This window comes from Athene cunicularia (genome assembly GCF_003259725.1).
Source record: "Athene cunicularia isolate RWA chromosome 2 unlocalized genomic scaffold, athCun1 chr2_part1, whole genome shotgun sequence".
Lineage (NCBI taxonomy): Eukaryota > Metazoa > Chordata > Aves > Strigiformes > Strigidae > Athene > Athene cunicularia.
This window is the reverse complement of record NW_020799095.1, coordinates 119,677,333-119,690,884: the sequence shown is the minus strand read 5'-3', so window position 1 is coordinate 119,690,884 and position 13,552 is coordinate 119,677,333. Positions and strand designations below refer to the sequence as shown.

At 37.0% G+C, this 13,552-nt stretch overlaps 1 protein-coding gene across 3 annotated transcripts in view; it reads left to right on the top strand.

Moving 5' to 3' along the window:
* Positions 1-13,552, top strand: part of STAU2 (staufen double-stranded RNA binding protein 2) — a 168,575-nt gene that overhangs the window by 19,681 nt on the left and 135,342 nt on the right. For all 3 annotated transcript variants that reach the window (XM_026843697.1, XM_026843699.1, XM_026843698.1), the window contains exons 4-5: positions 1,351-1,510; positions 3,673-3,808. In XM_026843697.1, the coding sequence (XP_026699498.1) occupies positions 1,351-1,510; positions 3,673-3,808 (296 nt within the window). The remainder of the gene's footprint in view (positions 1-1,350; positions 1,511-3,672; positions 3,809-13,552) is intronic.

The window sequence follows — 13,552 nt, the reverse complement described above, 5'->3', positions numbered from 1 at the left end:
ACTTTTTCTCTCTTCCCCCTTGTCTGTGAGGAAATTGTCAAGACTGCTGTGGAAAAAACCAACATGGCAATAGGAACTATGATACGGGGACTTGCAGTGTGCTTTTGAAAATTACAGTAGGCCAAAACTCAAGCCTGTAATTAAGTCACAATTATGTATTTATCGGACTCAGTTCATATGCACTGTGTGCATGTCTATAGGATATAGTTGTGAGGCACATAAGTACTCGTGTTCAAATGCTTGTTTGCAAGTAAATCCTAAATGAAAATATATGTAAAGGCAAATTTAAAGATTGCCCATCATGCCTATCTCTAGATTCCTGGTCCTGGATCTAGCAAGTTTAAATAATTTTTAAAATTATAGAGCAAATAACTATCAAAATGAAAATTTTACTTTATATATACTGCTCACACTAATATGTAGATTTCTTTATGTTGCCTCAAGTAAGTTAGTCTGTTCTCTGAGGTAGGTATATCTGAGTTTACTGTGTGTATTTGACTATTAAATCATGCCTTATATGTATGGAATTAATATGGAAAAGACATTGAATTCTTACCCTTTCTCCTCTTGTTCTTAGATGCTCAAATTTGAACAGAACATTTACATATCGTACAGAAGATAGACTCTAATATATTAAATATCCAATGAGTTTTATCTTTGCAACTTGCATGGCATAGATATTGCTTGAAATAATCCTTTATTACAGATTTTGAAATATATATGTTTTTTATCAATAGTCCATTTCTGAACTCTGAATATTTACAGTTCCTGTCTTCACTATAGAGTCCACATTAAAAGATAATACTTCTTTTCTTAATTTATATTTTTGAACATATTTGTGACTCTGCCTTAACAATTCATGTTATTTTCGGAAATCAGGATGTGTGAGAAATTCTTTCACTGGGTAAAAATATTCAGACCAAATTTTCCACTGCAGTCATTTATATCCTTTCAGAATTATTACAAAATTACTTTTTTTTTTTTTTTAGTATCATTCTTTACCTGTTTTCTACGGGTAAAGTAACTAAATGCATTCAAATGTGTGAAGAAATGTGGTCTGAACTGACTTGTATATAGTCTTCCAAGAACAGAGGATCAGTTTGCAGTTGTTATTACTTGGTTTAAATATTATTCTGATATATAATATTTGATAGTTGATAGTTGACATTAACATTACATTATTTTACTTTGTAATTTGAAAGGCCAGATGTTGCCCACTGATATGGACTCACTGATCTTTGTAAGAATCAGATGTATTATCTGGGAGTTCAGCTCTGGAAATTTTTATACAGATTGGTCTAATCCACAGTGATAATCTTGCCAGTCTTTAACTGTTATTTGTCTTTGAAGATGTTCACAGTGCAGCTGACTCTCGGAGAACAGACATGGGAAGCTGAAGGAAGCAGTATTAAAAAGGCCCAACATGCTGCTGCTAGCAAAGCATTGAATGAAACTACCCTTCCCAAACCAACGCCTAGACCACCCAAAAATAATGTTAACAATAACCCAGGTATGATGTTTTCCACTGTGTATTAAATCTTGTTGAAGTGTTGGAATATTATACCACTATTAAGTAGGTTTAACAAGATATAAATTAAGCTGTAGGATGAGAATCAACATCGCTGTCTCATAGGTACAATAGTATAATAAAGAACCTCTAGTGAGGTTACAAATGATAATTTTTAATGTACATCCCTAAAATGGTTGAACTGTAAGTGAATTTATTATTTAGATAAGGCTCAGATGTATACAAAGTTATTGTATGTGATCAACAGTAGACAGACAGATCAGAACCAGATTGAGCTGACCATTATTACCATAGTAAAACATTTTTCCCAAAGGGTTGGAAATTTTATCCATCCAGCCCTGTGAAATTCCACCTGTGGTATAAATAAAAGGTCAGGCTTTGGCATGTGAACTTTGGGTAGTTTCCTGCATTGTGAGTTTTCCTTCATAACAACCCGTGCTTTTGAAAAGCTTTCAGATGGCTTTAGGAACTGTTGTCTGATTAATAGAAAGAATGTATATTGGTGTCTTGCATCCTTCGTTTCAAGGTGTTACCTGTGAGTTGCCTTCTATGCGTGCAACACCTCTCGAGGTACACATCTCAGCCACATGCTCAGTGACCTGTTCAGTCTTGTTCAATAAAATAAATTAAAAAAATATTCCTAACTTCTTTTCAAACTAATATAAAAGAAAGCAAATGGTGAGAAAATGTCATGTTTTCCTTTTTTTTTTTCTTTTTTACACTCCTTTTCCTCCCTTTTTCTCCATTTCCCTTCTTCCCATTTTACTTCCCTTTGCCCCTTCCCTCCTTTTAAAAAAAAGTCTTCTTCAGCCACTTTCTTAAAATGGAATAATTTTGCAGTTTATCTTCTGTATGTTGGAAAAAAAGCAGGAGTAAATTTCCTTTACAGCTTGTGAATATTATCCTGAGCATTAGCCATTATGGATTGTTTGAGAGGGGTGTGACAGTATTCTCTTGCTCCTTTTGCATCTCCAGACTCAGGGCACTGGTTTTGCCCCGTGTCCTTCACAGTCACTGGGACTTTGGCTGTTTAGAAAGCAGGAGGCTCAGACCTCTATAGAAAAGGTTCCTGGGTTTTCTTCTTGACATTGCAGAGTATTACTCAGCTTCTAGGATTTTTTGGCTTTGAGCATATTCTTAAAGGGAAAAGCTGATAACAAAAGAAAAAGGGTTTAAGAGAACTCATTAAAAATTGCATCACTTAACACTGTACTTTTGCTCTGAGAGGAGTATTGTATATGCATGCTCAGGTATCTTCTCATCAAAATGACATTTTGCATTTTTATTATATAGTTGAATTAATTGTATAAAAATTTTCATAATTTGACATATAACGCTTCAGTGGCGAACTGGCAAATTCATCATAGCTGTTAGCTCAACTTAGCTCAGTTAGGTTTTTCTTACAACACTGCAAGTGGGGAATACTGTAGCTGAACATTTTATTAAAAAAGAAATAAATGAAGTCACAATGTAGCTTTTTATTTGGCATTTTGGAGACCATGCAACTGGACAAGTGCTGACTGCTTTTTATGTTTGTATTCTGTCACCAGTAGATGGCTCTAGTGACACTGATTTCCACTAGATGTATTTTTAGTTTGCTAGATCATTAGTTTTTAGTCATAGTCTTATGTTTTCAGGTTTTGCAAATAAATCATTTTTTTCTAACTTGTCAGATTACCAAATGACTGCAGTAATTCCTATTACTGCTTGCTTGTTTCAGTGCTTCTTTGCTCTAGTTGTGCTTTTATTTAATGGTATTCAGCGGGAAGAGACATTATTCTTTTACCTTTATAGTTTCAGAAAGTGTCATAATGTATTATAAGCACTTTGGAAAGATGAATAACTAGCTTGATTATAGCACTTACTTTCTCATCCAGATGTGAAGGTTAGTCTACTGAAACTGCGTAGAGAATGCACTGAGATAAATGTTTAAATGTTCTTTTTCATTGCCCATGATTAAGTTGGCATCTATATTCCTATCTTTTAGAGAAACTGAAATGTCATTGTAGTTGCTTCTTTTTTTAATTTAAGAGAAAAAAAAAATATCATGCACCTCTCTCTTTGCTGCTCACCTCAGTCCTGCCTTGTGTGTTTTGCAGTATTTGTGGTTTAAGCACCTTAAATGTATTCTTTGTTTTTTTCAGGCAGTATAACTCCAACAGTGGAGCTGAATGGTCTGGCCATGAAAAGAGGAGAGCCTGCCATCTACAGGCCATTAGATCCCAAGCCAATTCCCAATTATAGAGCAAATTATAATTTCCGGGGCATGTACAATCAGAGGTTTGTATTTTTTCTATTATTTGATGTTTTTTATACTTTACTTATCAATGTGTTCTAAATCTTTATGGACGTCTTAGGTTATTTCAGAGGAAAATAAACCTGAGATTTTTACTTAGAAGAGTCTCTGCAGCCTTATTTAGAAACACGCATAATCTCTTTCTAAAAGACAGGTGCCTTAAGCATGTCACAAGGAATAAAGTACATGTAAACCAACTGTTTCTATTTTTTTAATGTGCATACTGGAGTTACAGTCTACAGCCATGGTAGTGAGGAGGCAGAGCATTAACTTCAGAGAGAGGTTTTGCTTTTCTTTGCTATTGTGTCATGTGATTACAATCTGTATAATTAAAATGAAGCACTCTTTTCTTAGAAATTTAATATAAAATTAGGAGGTCTGCATTTTGAAAATAGGCTTGAAACCATTCTCACGTTTCCATTTTTTTTAACCATTCTGCCTGGTCAACTGTCTCACTTCCTTAATCTTCAGTGTTTGGTTAGGAAAAATCCTTTCTTTCACAGTTTAGAAACCTATATTTAGAGCCCTCCATCAATGCTGTCATTAGTGTAGCAAAGTTGGAGTAATTGTTGAGAAGGCAGTATTCAAAATTTGATTTTTAAACTATGAAATTCTTAAAGATTTGAATAATTTGAAAATTTGAGTGGTGCAGTTTTCTTAAATAACCATCCAAATATTTCATTCTTCAATTGTTCTAAATTTTTGAAGCATCTTCATCTTTGGTATTTATACAGTTTTAGTACAGATCAAAAAACTGGTCTATTTCATCCTGACTGAAATGTAATTTGTATCTAATGTAACAGTCTGAGGGAAACTTAAGGTAATATATGTATTAATTTGCAATCTCAAGAACTTCTTTCTTTTTTTTTTTTTTTTTTTCTCCGAGATAGGTTTTTTTTCCCATTTTTCTTACTTTTCCACAGAGGAACTATATTAGATCAGGTGTTTTGGACCTTCAAAAGTGATACCAAGTCTAATCTGTAAAATAAGAAAAAAACCAAAACAAAGCAGGTCAGGAATTTCTAACAGCATGTTTTATCAGTGAAAAATGTGGCCTTTCTTATGAAGGTTTGTTTAATGGATTTCCTGTTAATTTTTATGCATGTCATAATTATCAAAAAGAATGAGGTTATGAACTCTGAAGAAATGTTTTGGTTCAAAATTACTCCTATTAGAAATGGAATTTATGGCAGTGTTTAAAAATTAAGGAGTTTGAAAAGAAAATGCAGCATTTCAGAATTTTCTAAAGAAAATACTTCAGTTGACTTAATCTTGTTTTACTTTTCCCCAGATTTTTAAATCATGATAACTTTAGGGTTTTAACATTTCAGTCTGTTTTTTTTTTTTTTTTTTTTTTTTATTAATAGCAACAATACCTAGAACTGAACAAACAAAAATAACCTGGAAGAAAACTCTTTCATTACTCTACAGAACAGTGCCTGATTATTGCATTACTTGTGTTGTATTTCTAGTCATTGCTGACCTGAGTCTCTGCTTACATATGTCATGGTTTAAAAAGCTAACTATGGTAACTGAGATGGGTTTTGTTAATATTTAGAAATTCTACATTTATTTGCATTGCTTTTATAATGAGATTGACTAACAGATAAAAACTCTAGGCTGGAAAAAATGCAAGCTAGTAAAAAACATAAAATGGGGAATTCTGAAATCTGAACTTAGAGAAACATATTTGTAGAAGCAGAACCCCAAAACACAAAGTAGCTAACTTTTAAGATCTTATTTTTTTTCATAGGAAATGATTGGTATGTCTAGTGCAATCTTTAAGTTTGCTTCTCTGGGAACTTTTTTCATGGGAATTGTGTTCCCATGTTAGGCTAAAATGGTAAATGAACTTTATTTCTCTGGGTGGTTAGGTAGCCAAGAGCATTTGATTTTTCTGATCGCGACATGCAAGGTGGGAGAGAAGGCCAGGATCTATGCTTGCCTGCTTCATCATGCTTATTTTGAGTGCAGTTGCCCATGCAGGATGGCTAATAATACTGTGGCTAGTAAACTGATAAATAACTAAAGCTAAGTAGTAAATAACTAGATATGCCTGTCTGTCTGCATAAACACATACCTCCTGTATATACACGAGCTCACACATGAATACCAGAGTAAAGAGGAAACAGAAGAATGATGCCATATAGTACTGATTTGGGACAACTTCTGTGTTAGAAATTGTTGTTCATTGCCTTGTTTTGCATTGGGAGTTGCTGGTCTGTTATGATCCCGGTAAGAAAGGCACTTAGACTTCGTAAGGTATAATTTAAAATGCTATTTATTAGAGCTGGCAGTATAAGAAAATAGTGCAGATAATCTTGCACCCCTTCAGATGCTGGGAGTGCTGAGCAGTGTAACATCGAGCAGGACTGCAACCCATGTGCAGTGTGCCATGCAGACCTCGGCCACAGCACAGATTGTCCCCTTCGTGGTCATTCATGTGCTTACAGGATTTTCTGATGAACTGATAACTCTAGTCAAAACAGGAATGATGTTTACATGCACTGTTAATAGATAAAGGCAAGGCCATACAGGTGGTACCGAGGGAGAGCTGCCTGCAGGCCCCTTTCTTGCAGCAAGTCTGTCCTGTGGCCGAGGGCCTTGTGCAGCGCAGCCCCATCCTGCAGGCAGTGCTGGCGTGGGTTCTGCAGCACAGCGCAGCCCGCGCCCCGCTCAGGCTGCCTGCGGCGTGGGTCCTGGCTGCCTGCTGGCTCCTCAGTGCTCAGGATCACCGTGCACCTCCTACCCACCCTCACCAGAGGGAAGTCTGGGGACAGATTCTGGATCTATTATAATAGCAAGAGTCCCAAATATGAAGCACATGCTGTAGTACTGTATTACGTTCCGGTGGTATGATATATGCTGCATTTATTGTCCTGTACTGCCATGTTGTATTTAGCATTTGTTTGCTGATTTTTAACAGTTGGGTAGTAGAATATGTGTTGTTGGAGTTCCCAAGTAAATGCAGACCATATAGACTGTTTAACAATAAGATTTGAAAAATAAGGTAGATAATATGCTGAAATCAGTAATTTTAATTTTCATTAGTTTCTGACTGTAGATTATTATCTGTTATTAAAACAGATAGAAAATACATTAAGTTAATTGGAAGCTGTTGTTGTTTTTTTTTTTTACGGTGACCAAATTCCCTTTACTGATCTCTGTTTAAAAAAAAAAAAGATGTGCTTTTCAAATAGGTGAAGATACAGATTAAGATTAAGAGATTGTGTTAGGGAACTTTGATTCTGGCAAGATGAATGGCTTGGGGGAAAAATAAAATATTAAATTCATCTCAGGGCATATCTTTAGACCAGTTAGATCTAGTGTTTCAAGTGACACAAAAGATCCTTTCTAGTAACTCATGGAAATGTTGTCTAAGAGTTGCTATTTGTATGCTTAGTTAGAGGCTAGCTTCCATGTTAGGTTTAAATGATTTATGTTGAGGTAGCAGTGATTCCTTCTTGGTCCTTTGTCCCCAGCCTTTGTGTCCCTGCAAGTTTCCTGGCTCCAGCACTGAGAGTTGAGCTGCTTGGTAATGAATCAGTTTTGGCGGGGAAAGGAGGGGAGAAGTTACTCCTAGATTTACAACTGTACTTAAACACCTCCTCACCTAGTCACACAAGATCTTGTGCCCTCACTGGAGAGGGGGAAGGAATGTGTGTTTGGAAGTTAAGGGCAGCTCAGGTTGATTTAAGCATGTGAAGAACTACACTCTCACGTGCTGTAGAGCATATTTATATGGGCAGTGTGGTGCACAGAGGATGTTGAAACAGGTGCAAGTAAAGATCCATTTGCAAGGTCTGCAGCTGATGGTGTAAATTGATACTGAAGGTGAAAGTTACTTTCACAGAAAAAAGTAAAGCAAAGTGAGGGGGAAAAAAACAAAAAAAAAAAAAAGGGGAAATGTTTCCCAGTAGCCAGCTTGGAAGGGAAGTGGTGGAGTCTCCCAGATGAGCATCATCCTCTGGGCGTCCTTTCTTATGCAGCAAGTGTTCCCCCCGAACACTTTCTCATAGTAATTCTGTGGTTTTCATCAGGACTTGCTCAAGATCCCTGTTGCTTGTTCCTGCTTACAATGCTGGTAGTGCTCCATCAGGGCAGGTGTTGAACACTGACTGCTTATTGAGCTTTGTGCATGCATGTTATTGGGCTCTGTAATGTACACCAAAAGCTACTGCTGGGGGATAGGAAAAAAGCAGAGGAAAGAAGGGCTACATACAGTATAGATACAACACTGTCAACATGTTGGTATTTGTGGGTGAATGGCCTTGAGGATAACAGCATGGGGAAAACAACAAGGGAAAAATATAACTAGAGAAATTCTGGGAAAAAAACTGGCCAGGCAGCTTAGGGTGAAGTCTTACAGAGCTGCAACTGGAAGGCTGGCTACAGAACTGCAAATGCGAAACCCAGCACAGCAGAGGGTAAGGCATTTAAGGCAGTGTGTGATCTCTTCCTCTGCTAAGTTAAAAGTGCAGGGCAAGTCTGCTCCCCTCTTAGGGGTAAAGTAGATAAAATACAGTCCATCTTGGGATTGGATGAAGTATGACTGTGTTAACCTGGCTCTTCACTCTAGCTAGTGAATACAATACTCACCAGATTGTTAACAGCATTGGGTCATTGCTATTACATTGCATCTGGGCCCAAGTGTGTGTGGTGCTGAGTGGAATCATGTGATGTTACCAGCCTAGATCTCTGGTAGGTTGGGTATCTGTATACTGCAGTTCCTTCCACAATATAGATGAGAACTTAAAACTTTTTTTGTCTGATTCTGATGAGACAGCTTGGGAATCCTCTCTGTTAGGTTACTGGTTGAATTAGATGATCTTCAAGGTCTTTTCCAACCTAGATGATTCTGTGATCTTGAATTTTCTTTATTCAAGTAAAATCCATGCAAGTTTGGTGCTAGGAAGGTTGATGGCCTCTGATAAGGCAGAGTTTTTAAAAAAGTTGTCAGCCCTGAATCCAGCCATGTTAGACAACTTTTTATTTAACAAAGGTTTCTAGATTACTAACAGAGATTATAATAAAGGAAAAAACTGTTTTGTCACTAAAAATTTACTAGTTGTATACTATCTGTTTTAGTGTCACAAGTTGGAGTTTTGAGCAATTTTGCCACAAAGGCACATAAGAACCATTCAGTTCAAACAATATACATTACAGAAAAAGCTAAAAATGGTGAACACTGGATTTTGTATGGCTTCTTTTATCCAAGAGCTTTACAGACTGACTGTGGGAGAGGAGGTGCTGGTGCTGTCAGGGGCTGTTTGCTAACTGATTTAGGTTGAGTGTTCGTCAGCACACCATTTGGCATGATTCAGTAGAACTGACAAGCTACTCAGAAGAGGCCAAGCATTGAAACGGCAGGTCAGGTTTGAGAAATATTGGCAGATCTGAGGATGAAACATATGCATACTACTCATATCTGTAGACAGTGTTAGAACACGTACTCTCTCACATCCCTGAGTATGCAGTTGGCTTAAATCCTGTAAAAATAATTAAAACCATGGCTTTCAAATTAGAACAATTAAAACAATAAAATGAGATATTGATTCTGACTACAAGGACATCCAGCTAGCTTTGTCACCATTGAATGCTGCTTTGTTTTATTCTAAGTTATTTTTTATTCAATTAGCATTGAAGAGAGTAATTCCTGAAGTGCAATTGTCCTGCAGTATTTTCAATTATAGAATGTCTGTAAGTGATAAAACAGAAATGATATCTTGCAGACTTAACTAAACTAAGTGTTTGCAGCCAAGAAATAAAGCCCCTAGAAACTGAACAGCAGCTTTTGATGTTTTAGCGTGGAAAGTAGTGTTAAAGAGATCACAAAACTCAGACCTTGTTTTTTGTGAGAATTCAGAAGTTATTTGCTTATTATATAAAATTATTTAAAATGTGTCTTGCAACAGTCTAGAGAGCTTGAAAATCTTTATTTTAAAAAAAGCTTTCAAAATTAAAACCACTTGTGAAGTATAGGAACAAAGAAAATACAAAACAATGACAATTACTTTATTTCCATTCTTTAGCTTAAAGCAGTTTCTTGCTTGGTTTTGAGGAATTTGCATGGTGTGATAGTTCTAGAAGCATGTCACGCAAAGTGGTAGTGTCCCTGGGATAAACTACAGCTTCTGTGAACTTTGACAGTTTCTGCTGTACTGAGCCTTCAGGATAATTTTTATATTGTTGCTTCTTCCTGCATAAATATTGTACTACTGACTAAGGAGAAGACTATCACCTTTCTCCTTAGTGTATGGCGGAGAGTGCACAACCATTCCTCCTTTTCTTTTTCTTCACAGCCCTGTCATTCTGAGCACATACTTTTTTGATTTATTGAATGCTTCTTTATAGTGATGTTTGCAAGACCAAACTCAGAGAAGTAGAGAACAATCATATTCTCACCTCTTCGGGAGCCAGCCAAGCTGCCTGGGCACAGAGCACAGGGCATCACCCTATGTGGGCATGTAGTTCCTCCCTACTGGATAGGTAGCTCCCCTGCTTGGTACTGAGTTGCTGCATGGGACTGTTTGTTTAGCTTTAGCGACTCCTGAAATTAGCCCGGTGGACCAGCACCCTAAATACTGAATTAGCTTTTTAAAAATAAGATATAGTAAAAGCAAGTTTGAGGACCTGTCTTTGGCCAACTACATCTGCAACTGCTAGCTTCATAGTTATCCATACATAACATGTTCTCCAATCTAATGATGAAAAAGAAAATAGACTCTATGATTATTGGATAAGTTACTAAAATTGTCAGATCAGATTAATAAAAGGTTACATGGTGGAAGAATGGAATAGATTGAAAAGTTTGTTTCTTCTATGAATGCTGAGTTAAAGATTAAATGTATGCATCAAAGGGAACAGGTTTGAGGCTTGTGTTACTTGACAGGAGTCCTTAACAATGCAGTCTAAATCCTCACCCAACTTCATTTGTTTCACAGAAGTTTTATAAACCTATGGGGGGAAAAAAAAGGAAAATCTAGCCAGAACAGCTGTAAAACCCAAATTTCTAAGTGTGTTGCACTGCAGGAGACAGAGCAAAATCTGTTGAGACTCTCTCCAGAAGTACACCTACAATTATACAATCCAGTTATCTATTTTACAGAAAGAGAATGAAATCTGACATTCTCCTGGCCTTTAGAAATCCTTCTGTGCTACCTTCTAGCAGGAAACCTCTCTCTGCATGGAGAGCCTCATCCATTTGAGGCACAAATAGTCTAGTTCATAATGTAAAGGGTTGTTGGATCTGAAAATCTTTGATCTAGTATTGATTAGATCAGCCAGTAACCTGGAAAAGGTAAAGTTCAGATTACTCCGTGGAGTCTTTTAATGACTCTGGGCACACAATTAGCCTATTATCTGTTGCTGAATTCCAGTTATTGAGGCTTTCTGTTGAGGCCTTCTGCAACAGAGGAGGATTTTATGGACAGCTGTGTACAAAGCAGGGTTTTTTTCCAAAGCATATGTACTGTGGCAGATGTGAGGACACTAAGTTGCCTAAACATAGGCCTCTAGTGCCACTTGAGACACTGTAGGGTGTTTGAGTCATTCACGTGGGACCACTAGGTCTAGGTAGAAAACCTAGAGGAGACCTTGACTAAAGTGTCAGCTGAAGGCCATCAAGATACACATTTCAAATGACCCCATGTAGCTAAGTTTAGGCAATTGAAGGAAACCCTAAAAGAGGGGTTCAGTCATCATACCACTTCATATAATTCACCAGGAGTCCAGCTGTTTGTGGGAAACTTGTGCTTTTCATGGATCAGTCCTCGGTCACATCATGCAGATGTCTTAGGTACACAACTGTATCTCAAATGGTACTGTGTGCTTGTGTTTAGGCAGCTAGATGCTGTTCTTTACAGTGCTGGTGGGATTCAAAATCAAGGTCAGATGCCTCTCAAATAGCCTCTTCCTGTGCACTAGAAACCTAAGTCTCCCGTTATAACCAGTGGAAGGTCTAGTCAGAGCAGTCACGATGCTAGAATGCTGTTTGTCTTGTCATAAACTAGGATGTCTACATTTCATATGATCTCTCCAGAGCTTCACTGTAATAGCAACTTGGTTTCTACAGATCAACTAAATACCTAAATTTAGGCATCTGAATCTAGAGCTGAATCCTACTCTGATAAATAATCCTAAGAATGTTGATTTGTAACAATTTTATGAGTGCTATAGTGGAGTCATCTGGCTGTCACAGTGGAAGGACTGGGAAAAAAAATCTCTGCAGAGAAAAGAGGGAAAGAAAAGTGTCAGAAGAACAAACTCTTTAGAAACATATCTGGGTAATAACATTCTAAGAAGAGGCAGACATGCAAGTACTGAAATGCTTTTGGTTGAACAAAGTAGTATTTTGCTGCAAAAAGCTGTTAGGCTGTGGACACCAATGCTCTTGCTCTCCAGGTGGAGTGGACCCTTGGTTTTGAAGCATGTTGTGTTAAGATGAGTTAGTAACAGGAGAATAAACCCCTTGGTCAGGAGCAGTATGGGGTGGCACTGGGACCTTTACCTTGCTACACTTTTGGGCTTCAGACTTCAGCCATAGCATACAACGTCCCTCTCATAAAAGGCGCGACAGAGTTGGAGGTCCTTTGCCTGCATTTCCAGTGTTTCAAAGATTTGTCCTTTGCATTTGCATGTTATGGATTAAGAGGTGTGATTATAAGATGTTTACTGACTGACTTTGTGAAAACTCCTTTCTACGTTCTTTGCTCTCCTCCCAACCTTTCAGACTAATGGACAAAAGCCCTTTTGGAAGAAATACTAAAAACTACTTGGAAATATAAACTAAGAGTTTGGTCAGAATAGTTTACATCTCCTTAGATACACTGTAATTTCATTCTGAAGAATAGATCCGGATTTCAGAGAGTTAAAATTTAGCGAAAATAAAAATAGTCCTAAGTAATGCAAGTGATCAGATTAGCAATTTAATTGTTCAGGTGGAAACAGCTGATTTAGACCATTAGATGGCAGCACAAGTTTGTGTTTTGGTTCAAGAATTTCACAACAGAAGCACTCTTTCAAAAGTTGCCTTTTCCTTTTCTGAAGCTTTTCATGACTTTACAATGTCGTAATTCCAGCATAAATCAATTAAAACCAGGTTTGCTGCAATGTTTTGTCTCATCATTTTCTTCAAGTTTTCTTCTCCTATAATGATTTAAGCTAGAATGTAATGACTTCAATGGCATTTTTCCTTTTTTTATGTAAATTTAGTGTAAGTAAAAGGTGCCAGTTTGTCAGCAGTGAAAATTGAACTGTTTGGTTTATCCATACAAAGACAGAAAGAATTGTGTATTTCACCATATTATTTCATTTCTCAGGCTTGACCTAAAGACATTTTCTTAAAGATAAAGCGCAACTCAGCCATCAAACCTGCAGTCTGTTCATATAATGAAGCTTTCTGATGATTTGAACATTTATTTACTTGGCAGGGTTTGAGATTGCCAGCAGATAATTGATTCAGTTTTGTACATTACTGGTTGAGATAGGATTCAGATCATACCTTAAAGCAAAGTCTTGTACATCATACTGTTATTACCCTGCTAGCATATCAACATTATGGTGTAATAATCTGCTCACAGACTTTTAAATGAATTCTTTGTGTTCATCTTCTTGCATGCTACATTTCACTTCCCCTGGCCTGTTTGTTCCCACTCATTGCCTGCCTCCCACACAGACATATTGTTATAAGGAAAGTGTTGACTACAGCTGTGCTAGGATTTTTCTTT